The 14,586-nt window shown below is 38.2% G+C and overlaps 1 protein-coding gene across 1 annotated transcript in view; it reads right to left on the bottom strand.

The window, feature by feature from the left end:
- The window catches only part of LOC126815247 (protein phosphatase 1 regulatory subunit 16A), a 125,291-nt gene that overhangs the window by 97,069 nt on the left and 13,636 nt on the right, over positions 1–14,586 (bottom strand). Inside the window, exon 3 of the mRNA XM_050540808.1 lies at positions 2,863–2,933. Within this exon, the coding sequence (XP_050396765.1) occupies positions 2,863–2,933 (71 nt within the window). The remainder of the gene's footprint in view (positions 1–2,862; positions 2,934–14,586) is intronic.

Genomic DNA, 14,586 nt, shown 5'->3' with positions numbered 1-14,586 from the left:
TATTTACCCGATATTATAGGTTCTGATAGAAATACAGAGATGCCCATATTTGGCCTTCATATAAATTGATGAAAGTGGTGTAAAATCAACCAAATTGCATCATATTGTGTGCCAAAACGCAAAATTTTCTCAGGGGGGCATGAGCCCGAACCCCCCTAGGTTATTTCGCGCCTTTGGTGCTCAATTCGAACGCCTGCGGCGCTGATAGGTATTTGCATCTGAATATCTCCTACTTTTTTTGAAGAGTATATATGCTTATTAAAATTAAAGCTGAAAAAGCTGATATTTCAAATTTTAGCTTGATCCGACTCACATTTCCCGAGATACGGTCCCCACCCATTTTGAGGGGAATTTATGCCAAAATGTTGGTTGCTGCCATTATTCAAATGACATAACCCAGTAACCAATAGGTAAAAATTGCTGGAATAAGTATTTCTGGAATGGGAAAAAGGATGACTTGCTGTTTGAATCATAGTTATCTATCTCCAGGAAAGTCTGCGGCAGGTTACTATGTATCCTCAGAGCTTATCCATGAACATAATCCTGCTTTAAGTGCAAAGACACTGAATTTCAGCCACAAGTGTGAAGATTTAACTTGATTTTACATGCTTATAAAAGATATTATACCTTCAATCGTTTGACATTGTGTAGAAAACATGTTTAGCTAAATGTTTCATGAAAGTTCATCGCAAGGTCACATGGTCTACAAGGTCAACATCAAAGTCAAAGGTATTCATTCTTTAAAACACACCTGGATGTCAAATATATGTGTAGATTTAGAATCCTTGTGAAATTATCACTCCAGAAATACTTTTTCCAGCAATTTTGACCTATCGGTTACTGGGTTATGGTCATTTGAATAATGGCAACCATGCCCATTTTGGCCGAAATCCCCAAAACTGGATGGTCCGTATCACAGGAACTGTTAGTCGATCAAGCAAAAAGTTGGAATATCAGCTTTTTCAGCCTTAATAAACCCAATTTTAGCAAAATTGAAGGGGGTACGGTTTAACTCATTGGGTGATGATTGATGATTTTGGAAAAATCGAAAAAATATTGAGATGGCATGGGACAAGAATGGTTTTAACATATGTTAGAGACATTAGTACAAACTATCATTACACCAAGTTTCAGATCTTTAGGTGCTCACGTACCGGGTTCTATCGTCTCGAAAATATGTGTCTGAAACCATATTCAAGGCCAATTTTCTGGGAATCTACATATGTTTCTTATGTAGTACAACTGGCAATCTCTGGGTAGGCCAAAATTTGGGTCTATATCTATTACTTTGTAGCTCCTGGAGCACTACAAAATCCAGAAAATATACAATTACACCAAATGTTTTTCGATTATTATGGCCAAGTAGCATGCGAACCCTACCAGTCACCTGTAATCTGATTGTAGATTCATAATCTACACAAAAAGTTCTTTAAGACTACCAAATGAGCTGTACATATATATGTATATCTTCACTAGAAAGATATTAATAAGATATCTGATACTCAAGTAAATCATTGATACTTATTTTGTTTTGAAAACTTATCGGTAAGTCATGAAACTCAAATGCCTGTATCTCAGTCAATTTTCAAGCTACAGTTTCTAGTTTTTACATGTACAATATCATATATTTTTTTCCAGATTTTTTCGAGGGGGTCGATTTCCAATCTCTGGCCCACTTGACATGGAATGACCCTATTGTGCTAAAATGACATAAGACTTTAAATGCAGGCGTATAAAAATAATCAGTGATAGAGTTAATATTTTATAAAGCACAATAAAACTCATATTAACATCTCAACATGGATTCTAAGTCCACAAATCATCAATGCTACAAATCATCTCAACATGGATTCTAAGTCTACAAATCATCAATGCTATACAAATCTCAGGGGGGGCAAAGCTAAACAACCGAATTCACACTGATTAATGGCCGGCAAGTTTTACCAGAGATAAACCAGGGGTAAAGTTGTCTCTGGGATCGAGATTGTCGATCATCATAACTGTACTAAGTCTCGATGAACCGTATTTACGCTTAAATATTTTAAAAAAAATGTATTCCAATCTGCTAAATATTGCAGGCTAGCGATGGCATCGAGAGTTGATTATGGTCTGGATAAGTTTATTAATGTCTAATTAATAATTTAAATAACATTTCATGCCTAAAGAAAGACCTAATAATATATTTTTCCTGTTGCCAAAATTAGCAAATTTTTAGCCTTAAATAGTATTCTTCATTTTAATTTAGTATGTCATACACATGCTGACAAAGGCTTAAGTTTTAAATAGCATTCTTCATTCTTTGCTGACAGGCTGAAGATTTAAGCTTTTGTATGGAATTTTATTTTATGGAGAAATTACAATTACTGCTAATTTCAATTAGCAACACTCAAGGGATCTTTAACATGCTTCCAAGGGAAAACCAGACTAGGAAATCCTGACGAACTGCATCAGCCAATACCATGTTGACAAGTCAGACATGTACAGTATAACAGTACAACAAAAACCTAATTAGTAGTAGTACCTGCAAAATTCACCCTGAAGAATATTGTCTGTCAATGAATAAAAATTTGCAAAATCAATGATGGGCAAAACCAACAATTTGTGTTAAATAGAGAGAACTATTGTTATGCTATAGAAGCTCATTTTTTGATTTTTGATGCTGTGGTAGAAAAATCCTAATTTTGAGGACTAATCTCTGCATTTACTATGTATTATAGGTACACGTACATGATGTATAATATCTTATATCTTGTTCAATAAGCCTGATAGGTGATACATGACAAGCTAACAAGCAATAGAACTTGAAATTAACACCAGTCGAGCAACATATTTGTTTTATTTGTTATGTATATATGTACATACCTGATGAAGGGCTGTTAAACCATCATCATTGGTCAAATCAGGATTTACACCTCTTGCCAATAGTTGACCCACTGAAAAATATAAACATTATTTGTCATTCTGTGTCATTAGCAACTGCTACAAACTATTACCGTAACAAAATATTGATTTTGATTTGACACATCATTACGGGTAAACATACATACATGTATTAGACTACATGAATAACCTTAAAGTCTGGAAGCGTCATTTTAGCACTATAGAATCAGCTACAAAGTACAATATGTGAAAGATGAATCTTTTAACAGGAATATCAGTGAAATCAGCGGCTGCCAAGCAGGATACGCCAACATTTTCAAGAGGTGGATAGAGAACAAGTGATTTTTCCTACAATCAAGGGCCATAATTCAGGAAATTACAATTCGATATGCGCAAATATCGAAAGGAACCAAGATCTTTGGGTTATAAACTTACATTTCAAGTTTCAACAAAATCGGATAAAAATTGTGACCTCTATAGGGTCCACAACCTTGATATACCATATTTTTACGCTATTTGAGAACGAACGGCAGCCATTTTGTCTGTCAATTTTGGGCCGAACTAAGTCGTCCTTAGGGTGTAACGGTGATATAATAATACGTTTTTTTAAATCGGATAAACATTATGACCTCTAAAGGGTCAACAAGCTAAAAACGCGATTTTTTGTACAATCAGGGGCCATAATTCAGGAAGTTACGGTGCGATATGCGCGAATATCGAAAGGAACCGAGATCTTTGGGTTATAAACTTACATTTCAAGTTTCAACAAAATCGGATAAAAATTGTGACCTCTATAGGGTCCACAAGCTAAAAACGTGATTTTTCGTACAAACAGGGGCCATAATCCATGAAGTTTCGATACGATACATGCCAATATCGAAAGCAGCCGAGATCTTTTGGATAAAAACCTATATTTCAAGTTTCGTCAAAATCGGATAAGAATTGTGACCTCCAGAGTGTCCACAAACAAATTGTGGACGGACGGACGGACGGACGGACAGGGGCGACGGCATAATACGTCCACATGAAAATGTGGGCGTATAAAAATGGGTGTGGCTCTATCCCTGGGGTTGGATATGGAACAATATAAATAGGTACCACCCTGACGTTATTGAAATGACAACATTTATAGTTGCCGTCCTTCGGGTATAAGGAATAAGTATACCAAGTTCCAAGATAGATAATCCATTCAGAATTGTGGCCTTCAGGCGCTAAAGGCAAAAATTGGGCGTGGCTCTGCCCCTGGGGGTCGGGGCATTCACCAGAATCAATAGTTGACACCCTTAGGCTATAAGGAATACATATGTGAAGTACCAAGTTGATCCATTTAGAATTACAGCCTGTAAACGATAAACACAAAAATTGGGCGTGGCTCTGCCCCTGGGAGTCGGGACATATCCTAAGTTCAAAGACAATCCATTAAGAATCGTGGCCTGTAGGCAACTCACAGACACACAAAGAAAAAAATGGGTGTGGCTCTGCCGCTTGGGGTTGGGCTTTCACCAAGGGTATAAGGAATAGGTACATTGTATGCAAAGTTTCAAAAGGATCTGTTAAGAATTGCGGTCTGTAGACCACACAAATATTGGGTGTGGCACTGTCCCAGGTGGTCGACCATGCACCAAAAATAATAGAGGTCAGGATTAGGGTATAAGGAATAAGTATAAACAAGATGACTAGTCATCACCATCCCGCGCCCTTGCACGGAAGGCATAAGGAAAAACAACTTCTTGGAATATCAATGGGACTAGTCAAGATTCATACTCTGATCACAGTAGCTCAGCAGGGCAGGGTTGCTATTCACTATAAGGTTTGCACAACAATCTTTGCCTACCTCAATCAACTACTGTATGTTAAACAATAAGCTTATACATCAGAAATCAAATACTATAATAGGTTGATGTTTGTACAAAGTTTCAAAAAGATATCTTGAATGGTTTATGAGATATGCTCCGGAAACAAAATTGTACACCAAAAACTAAGTCATTTTTGTTTCCATGGAAACACAAAAAATATAAATTTCAGAAATTCCTAAATAGTAAAAGGCACAACTACTGTAATAGGTTGATGAGGACAGTAGTTCAGCATGCCGGGGTTGCACCATCAGTTGCGCCCAGAGTCTAAATCTTTAGACGAATCTCACATTCCAACACATGGAATAACCATGGGACTAGTAGTAGTAAGAATATTCTGAGCACAGTAGTTCAGCATGTCAGGGTTGCACCATCAGTTGTGCCCAGAGTCTAAATCTTTAGACAAATCTCATATTCCGACACATGGAATATCAATTTACAAAATTTCATACTCTGATCACAGTAGCTCGGCAAGGCAGGGTCGCTACTCCCTGTAAGGTTTTCACAACAACCTTTGCCTACCTCAATCAGCTGCTGTATGTTAAAAAATAAACTTATACATCAGAAAATAAAATACTATAATAGGTTAATGTTTGTAAAAAGTTTCAAAAAGATTTCTTGAAGAGATAATAAAATATGCTCCAGAAACAAAATCAGGATAAAGGCTGGATTTCAGAAAATAAAATAATGGGTTGATGAATGTAAAATTATTTTAAAGGTATCTTGAACAGTCAAATGAGTTTCAATGGAAACACATAAAATTATCAAATCTGAGAAATTCAAAATAAGTGCCAGGAAGATATCTTGAACGATTTATAAGATATGCTCCGGAAACAAAATAGTACACCAAAAACTATGTCAAATTTGTTTCCATGGAAACACACAAAATACAAATCCCAGAAATTCCTAAATAGCAAAAGGCACAACTACTGTAATGGGTACATGTCTGTACAAAGTTTCAAAAATATATCTTGAACGGTTTATGAGATATGCTCCGGAAACAAAATTATACACAAAAACAAAGTCAAATTTGTTTCCATGGAAACACAAAAAAATGTAAATCCCAGAAATTCCTAAATAGCAAAAGGCACAACTACTGTAATAGGTTGATGTGTGTGCAAAGTTTCAGAAAGATATCTTCAATGGTTTATGAGATATGCTCCGGAAACAAAATTATACACCAAAAACTAAGTCAAATTTGTTTCCATGGAAACACAAAAAAATGTAAATCCCAGAAATTCCTAAATAGCAAAAGGCACAACTACTGTAATAGGTTGATGTGTGTGCAAAGTTTCAGAAAGATATCTTCAATGGTTTATGAGATATGCTCCGGAAACAAAATTATACACCAAAAACTAAGTCAAATTTGTTTCCATGGAAACACAAAAAATATAAATCCCAGAAATTCCTAAATAGCAGAAGGCAAAACTACTGTAATAGGTTGATGTGTGTGCAAAGTTTCAGAAAGATATCTTGAATGTGGACGTATAAAAATGCCAATGGCGCATCAGGTCTTTAAACTTGACATTTCTTGTAAATAAAAAAAATAAAATAATAATAATGCATCCCTTTCGGTCAATCTGTTAGGTCAAAGGTCATAGTCAAACCTTGGCACATGAGAGGTCGGCTATAGTAGTGCAGTACAGCATATGTTACACATTCCACCTGCCACTATGTGACGTGACCTTGATGACACTACAAGGTCATCAAGGTCTTTTGAGATTTCTAATACATGTATAGGAATCCCAAATAATAACTCATAAAATATTGTTTTCATCAAGAATGAAAGTTTTCCTGCTGTTTGAATTTATTAAAGATTTCTTAGAAATCTGTTTTTAGAACTGACATTGAACTAGGCCCGCCTCATTACCATATAACGTCTTTGGCCTTAGCCTCGATGTGAATGTCCTCGCCTGGCTAGTCAACGCTTGCATTTTTTGCCCAATACTAACGCAGTTGTTATTTTCATTTTTTTCCCTGTGAGATGTCAACAAAAGGAAGACAACGTCGTCGGGTGAATGCAGGTAGGAATATGACAGATATTATCAAGTCATTGGAGGATCATCAGTCAGACAGCGAAGGGGAACTAAGCTTAATAGACGAACACGCGGACGAACAGTCGAGAAAATCTGGCGTCCTGGCGAACAGTAGTAACACAGCCGTGTGGGACCCACAGACATCTGTAGTATCTCAGATAGAAACTAGTGAGAGTGTTTCGTTGCCAGGTGAGGAACACATCAATTCAGTGAGACGAGTGGATACTCGCGAAACTCTAGAGGCAGAATTGAATTCATTGAATCAACGGAGCCAGATACTAATTCTAAAACAAAAGATTGAAGCAGAGAAAAAGAAAATTGCACAACTGGAGACACCGCTTAATGAATCCGAATTATTAGAGTCAGAGCCAAAGGTTGCCGAACCTGCTAATCGAGCAAGTACGTTGATCAAGACAACAGGTGAGCTCTCCCGCTTACTAGCCTTTGACAATTCGGACATTGTACAAGCCGTCTCGACCCACTCCAGCAATAACTTGTCTGCAAAACCTAAAGCCCTTCAGATCCTTGATTACATATGGGTCGATCCAGTTCCCCAGTACAGCACATATACCTTTGGTTCAGAGCTAGAATTCCGGGTCGCCAAACGAAAAACATTGGATAAAGTGTCAATGGAGGAATGGGGGTATGCTAATACCTCCATTCAACTAGACCTGATTAAAACTGAAAGCATTGGTCAGGAAGATATCGTCTCTTACCTAAAATATACAGCAGACATACATCGTTTGTCATCAAAATATCATTGGTATTCAGTCTTACTTTACGATAAAGAGTACCGTGAAAAACAAGCAGCTGAAGGTTTTCATTGGGGGACACATCGCCAGGATCTCAGAGAACTCCAACTAGTCCCAAAACGGGACCACTCAACAGCTATAGCTTATCAAGAAGCAAACATTACAACCAACCCATATACCAAAACCTGGCTCTATCTATACCGATCACCTGTGCCTCAGCATTCGCATTTTAATCAGCCATCATCGCGTAATAGAGGTCCATTCTTGCCGGATGGTCGGGAGATCTGTCGAAATTTTAATCACAATTTATGTAATAGAATTGAATGTAGGATGGTCCATTGTTGTGCCATTTGTTGGTCACCCGCACATTCGGCTTTAACAGGTCATCAGAGTAGCAACACCGTGTCAAAAAACCCGATTGGTCGCAGACCCCTACCACCCCAAACATAGGTTGTGCCGAGTCGTCTCCCCTATCATCAAGCGTCCGAGAAATTAACTGCTTAGATTACTCAGTCAGTGTGGCAAGTTTTATTACCGGATGACTATTGCGCTAAAATATTACTCTTGGACGGCATAGCCAATGGTTTTGTTTTATCTGATATGTATGGCCCCCATGTGCCTGTGGAGAGAGACAATTATTCATCCACTTATCAATTACGAGATAAAGTTGAGGCACAAATAAAAACTGAAATTGCTCTTGGTAACTATATTTTAACAAGGACTAAGTCTACTATTGTTAGTTCAATGGGGGCAATTCCAAAACCAGATGGGGGAGTTCGACTCATTCATGACGCTAGTCAACCCGAGGGCATCTCTTTAAACAGTTATGCTAGTGACAGTCCCTGCAGCTATATGGATCTGCGTAACGCGATAAAGTTGATCAAACCTTCCAGCTGGCTTGCAAAAGTCGACCTAAAATGTGCGTATAGAACAGTAAAGTGTCACGCGTCGGATCAAACACTTACCGGATTGAAGTGGACCTTTAAAGGAGACGACATGCCCACTTATATGTTCGATCGTAAGCTCCCCTTTGGACATAAATGGAGTCCCATGATATTCCAGTGTATAAGTTCTGCCGTGTGTTACATCATGAAACAGCGTTTTAATGTGACTTGTATTGTGTATTTGGATGATTTCCTCATCATTGAGGATGACTTTGATACTTGCAATAACAGTTTACTCTTATTACTAAGTACTTTACGCCAGCTAGGCTTTAATATCAGTTGGTCAAAGGTGGAAGGTCCTGCCCAACGTCTTGTTTTTCTTGGAATTGAAATTGTCACTTGCGCTTTGAGCTTAACTCTGCCTGAAAGTAAAATAACCGAATTTTTCGATTCTGTTAAAATTTCAAGGTTGAAAAAGGGCAAGTCTCAAGCAAATTCAATCATTATGTGAAAAACTAAACTGGGCTTGTCAAGTTGGACAAATTTTCCTTCGTCGCATGATAGACATAATTACTCCAATAAAGTGCCGCACGGCAAAAGTCATTCTCTTGGATGAGTTTTTCAAAGACATACTATGGTGGCTGAAGTTCATGAAACTATTTAATGGCAAAGTTAAATTCCTAGACAAGGTACCAGTTTGATCACTTCAAACCGATGCCTCTTCAAAGGGCGGCGGTGCATTTTACTCCGGAGATTTCTTCTATGTGAATTGGCAATTAGATATGCCTTTATTTCAGAATGAACACATCAACATAAAGGAAACTCTGTCCGTTGTATTGTCGGCAAAACGGTGGGGTCACTTGTGGTCTAATAAGAAAGTGGTCATGAAAACTGATAATCTGACAACAAAGTGTGTCTCAAACAAAGGTTCATCGAGGAACCCTGTGATTATGCTTTGCCTACGACACGTGTCTTATTTTGGATTTCAGCCTGTTACAACTTTGATATACATGTAGTAGCCCAGTTTGTACCAGGTTGTCTTAACGACGTAGCAGACGCTGCTTCAAGGCTTCACGAACCTGGCGCGTCTTTATGACAAGCTTGGATCCTATGAATGTTATGGGTTTAGCTCAGCCGAGTTACAAACACATGTGTCCCCTGCCTTTTATAATTCTAGGTGGAGTACCAGACAACGTCCTATCAGGCCTCCAAAAAAGTGTATTGAGATTAAAAAGACAGGGATTGGCTAACACTACGAAAGGCACATACCGGACACATTTGAAAACATTTCTAACATTTTGTGTAACTTATAATGTGAACCCGGTCCCCATCTCACCAGATAATGTTGAACTCTACATAGCCCATCTGGTTGACTTCAAGTGTTTTGCTTATAGCTCTGTTAAAACGTATATTCATATTATTTCGCTCTTGCATAAATCCCAAGGACTAACGGATCCGATATCTCAGACCTGGTCAATCAAAAACATGTTGACGGGGGTCAAACGTGAACTTGGCACCGCTCAATCCTGCAAGTCCCCGGTAACACCAAAAATTCTACTTAGTATTTGTTCGTCCTTGGATTTATCGGTACATAACAATCAGTGTTTTTGGGCTGCTTGCCTCTTGGGTTTCTTTGGCTTTGTGCTGCCTAATAACTTTTTAGTTAAGGGATTGTTTGATCCAGATACACACATCAGACGCATGGACGTAATCGTCCATTCATGGGGTACCCTCGTATCTCTTAGAGTTTTAAAAACGCTACAGTTTCGGTCAAAACCAATTATTATTATCTTACCCAACTTACCCAACCATCCTTTATGTCCCACGTCTGCACTTATCCAAGTCTTGTCAGTGCCTGGCGCCCCAACTTCACCCTTGTTTACACTACATGATTGTCGTTGCCTTACTTATGTAATTTTTCTTCGAGCATTCCGTCTAGCTTTGCGTGCCATGGGTATGGATTCCTCGCTTTTTGGGGGCCACTCTTTTCGTCGCGGAGCAGCGTCCTGGGGCTTTTCGATAGGCCTCAGAGATACAGCGTCTAGGTTTTTGGTCTAGTGATTACTACAAGCGCTATGTCGACTCTGATTTCTCTCAGCGCTTGCAGGCAACTCACTTGTAAACTTGCTAATTCGCTACCTAAATAAGCTACTTGTCAACCTAAACTTTCACCTACACCCCGAATCCCCTTCTCTTTTGGGTTTGGGAACAATGTATTACGTTGTATTACTTTGTATGTTTTTAAAGTTATGCTTGCTTCGTTCTGTAATAAAATTGCTGCCAATGACAAAATATGTTATTCCTCAGTAACATGCACTTTGAAAAAGGTCATAGGGGTAAATTAAAGATTTCTTAGAAATCTGTTTTTAGAACTGACATTGAACTTGGCCTGCCTCATTACCATATAACGTCCTTCGCCTTAGCCTCGATGTGAAATGTCCTCGCAGGGCTGGGGCCATTACATTGCCAATGTAATTAATTACATTACCATTATTTTTTAAATGTAATCATTACAATTACTTTCTCATTTTTAGCAATGTAATTAATTACCATTACCCATTACATTGAAAGTAATTAATTACCCATTACTTTATGACTATATAAATAAATAAAACATTTTTCATAGAAATTAAAAAGACAACCTTATTTTTCTGCCATGAAGTACCTACAAAATCAAACTCAAAATAATCCTTGATTCACTTAATAGATATTTGTTTATGAATTATTATTTCTAGCATTTATAACATCATAGCATATTGTATAGTGACGGGCAGTGGAGACAAAAACTGACATTTTCACTGTATGACTTGAAAAATGAATTAACTGTATTTTCTTTTAAGTAATTTTTAAAAAATTTTAAACAGTCCAAATAGTTTTTCTATAATATATTGTATAATAACTGGTAAATTATTCAGCATGACAAGATACATGTATATATACTATTCAAAAAAAGTAGGGGATATTTGATTTTGGGGGCATAATACTAAAATATGCAAATGACTACGAAAAAAGTCACTATAGAACCTAACAGAAGAAACATTTCCAGTTACATGTGACGCCCAAACGCACCAATAGCTACTGCATGGAATGCAGGTGATGCTTGGGATCATCATGGGGGTCCAACCCAAGATTTGCACGACTCTGACTTTGAATGTTACAGTCATTGTGGCATTGAATTCCAGGGTGGAAACATCAGTTTAATTGTTTTAGTGACCAGAAAACAAATTTTGATATGCGTCGGCTTACCCAAAATGAAAGGTTACGTGCCCTTGGCATGCTACAGATCGGCACAACACAGGCGGTTGTGGCGCGGACGATGAATGTTTCTCAGTCTGTCATAAGCAGGCTATGGTCCAGATACCGTGATACACAATCTGTACAGGACAGACCACGCTCAGGTCGACCAAGGGCGACAACTCAAGCCCAGGATCGATTTATCTGTACCTTGGCCTTGAGAAATCGTGTCATCACAGCAAATCAGATCAGCGCTCGTCTTCAAACAGACACTGGTGTGAGAGTGAGTGGCCAGACGATTCGGAATCGACTGCATAGGGGTCACCTTCGCGCCCGACGTCCTCGCGTGATCCCTTGTTTGAGAGATCATCACATTCAGGCAAGACATAGTTGGTGTAGGGATCGTCAACACTGGGATAATCGACGCTGGAGCAATGTGATGTTTTCAGATGAGTCAAGGTCCACTGTTGATTTTTTGGACAGACGTAGGAGGGTGTGGCGTCGTCGAAACGAGCGCTTCCAAGACGTTAACGTCATCAGACATGATCGATTTGGGGGTGGTTCTGTTATGGTGTGGGGAGGCATCACTGTTGCTGGAAGAACGGCTTTACATGTTGTTGCAGGGCGTGTTACAGGCCAGTACTACCGGGACAACATCTTGGCAGTCCATGTTGTGCCGTTCGCACGACGTCATGGCCGCCGTTTCATCTTCCAGGATGACAACGCAAGATGTCACAGGGCCAGGATCGTTACAGGTTACCTCCAACAACAGAACATCACCACATTACCTTGGCCAGCACTGAGTCCCGACCTCTCCCCCATCGAGCATGTCTGGGACATGCTTGGACAGAGGTTACGTCAACGTCAACAACGTCCTGCCAATGTCCAAGAACTTGCTGCTGCGTTGCAACAGGAATGGGACAATCTGGACCAAAATGACCTTAGACGTCTCATTAGGAGTATGCCACGTCGGATCAATGCTTGTTTGGCAAACAGAGGAGGATTTACCCGTTACTGACTTGGTTGTGATGCTGTGGTAACTTTGCTGTTTGACCCCGGGTATCATTTTACCCTTATAATGGTCAGTCTGTGCCTTACTTAGTCTAACGATCATTTGGAATAAATCGATGAATGTGAACTTCATTTCATTTTGTCATTTGTTTCTTCGTCAGTTTCATTAGGTGACTTTAATAACACTTAAAAATCAAATATCCCCTACTTCTTTTGAATAGTATATTAGTTTTAAGTAACCATAAAATGATGAGATACTTGAAGCTCATTGTTTGGTTTGTCACTTGTTACCTTGAGATTAAGATTAAAGTGTAGTAAGACTATTGTCTTTTAATCTATGGGATTGATTGATTGATTGATTGACTGAGTGATTGGCTGCAAATTAGTACTAATCTTTGATTATAATATACATCTTATCAGAAATCCACTTCTTAAGTTACATGTCTAAAAAGGGTTCCTACATAAAAAATAATAAAAGAAAATGTTTAATGCCTTCTTATTTTTCTTATAATTTTTTTAAAACTGATTTAAATCTTTTTTTTTAGAATTATAATGAATTGGATTTGTGTCAGGTACACTTAATTACTTCTTTGGTGCTATAAAATTTGAGGCTTGTCATATTGGAAATATTTATATATGCCATAAATTGTAATTGAAAAGTAATTGAAATGTAATTGACCATTACATGATTTTTGGAATGTAATTAATTACATTTCCATTACTCATCACTTTGGAAATCTTCCATTACTCATTACATGGCCATTACTTAAAAAATGTAATGATTACATTCCATTACCATTACCCATTACCATTACTACCAGCCCTGTGTCCTCGCCTGGCTAGTCGACGCTTGCATTTTTTGCCTAATTCTAACGCAGTTGTTATTTTCATTTCCCACCATCCCTCCCAGTAGCATTACTAAGGGCTGTGTGTTTTCATGATTATAAATTTTGCTTGTAATATTGATATGCCATCGTGAGTTCATATGTATGTATATATGTTACAATATTAATGAACAATGTATTACATTGTATTACTTTGTATGTTTTTAAAGTTATGCTTGCTTCGTTCTGTAATAAAATTGCTGCCAATGACAAAATATGTTATTCCTCAGTAACATGCACTTTGAGAAAGGTCATAGGAGTAAATTATACAATCAATAGTTATGGACGTACAATATATATGTACTGCAGGATGTCAAACAGTATCAAACACCAAAGGAATTATATCTATAAAATGTAGATGCTTTAAAGTAATCAATTATATGCATTTTACTTTTCAAAAAATATATATATACATGTGTGGTTATGTACATGTACATTTACATGGTCTTGTGCATGTATTTTGGATGAGGTTACACAATAAGAATGAAATGGAATAGAGTTTAACATCCGAACATATGCCATGCAGCGGGCTATGTGGGAACTTTCTTGGTGAGTGAGCCAGCACCTTATTCACTAAGCCTCCATGGCTACCATTACACAATAAAAGATATTTAAATTCTTAGTTACACTTCAACTGATAATCAGTGGCGGTGCCAGGGGATGCCCCCCCCTCCCATTAATCTGGTCTGCCCTCTGTTTGCCCCCCCAATAATTTTAGAAAATACTGCCAGGTTGCATTTCCGGCAACCTGTTTTTCAAAAGTTTCTGGGGGAGGCCTCCTACCCCTAGTTAAAGCTCGTGCCTTTGCCCCCTTAACCTTGGACTTTGCCCCAGCTTTGCCCCTCCAATCACCGACGGCTGGCGCCGCCACTGCTGATAATACCACTGTGAACTAAAACATACATGTATTAAAATAGCCAAATCGCTTTTCTTTGGTACCTAGAAATGGACAAAGATAGGTTGCCAGGCAACGAAACATACGCCCACAGCAGCTAACTCATCCGGGCAGTCAACAAGTGTTGCCGCATATTTTTACTTTTTTCGGTAATGAA

The sequence above is a fragment of the Patella vulgata genome, chromosome 3 (genome assembly GCF_932274485.2).
Source record: "Patella vulgata chromosome 3, xgPatVulg1.2, whole genome shotgun sequence".
Lineage (NCBI taxonomy): Eukaryota > Metazoa > Mollusca > Gastropoda > Patellidae > Patella > Patella vulgata.
This window is presented reverse-complemented; position numbering and strand designations above follow the sequence as displayed.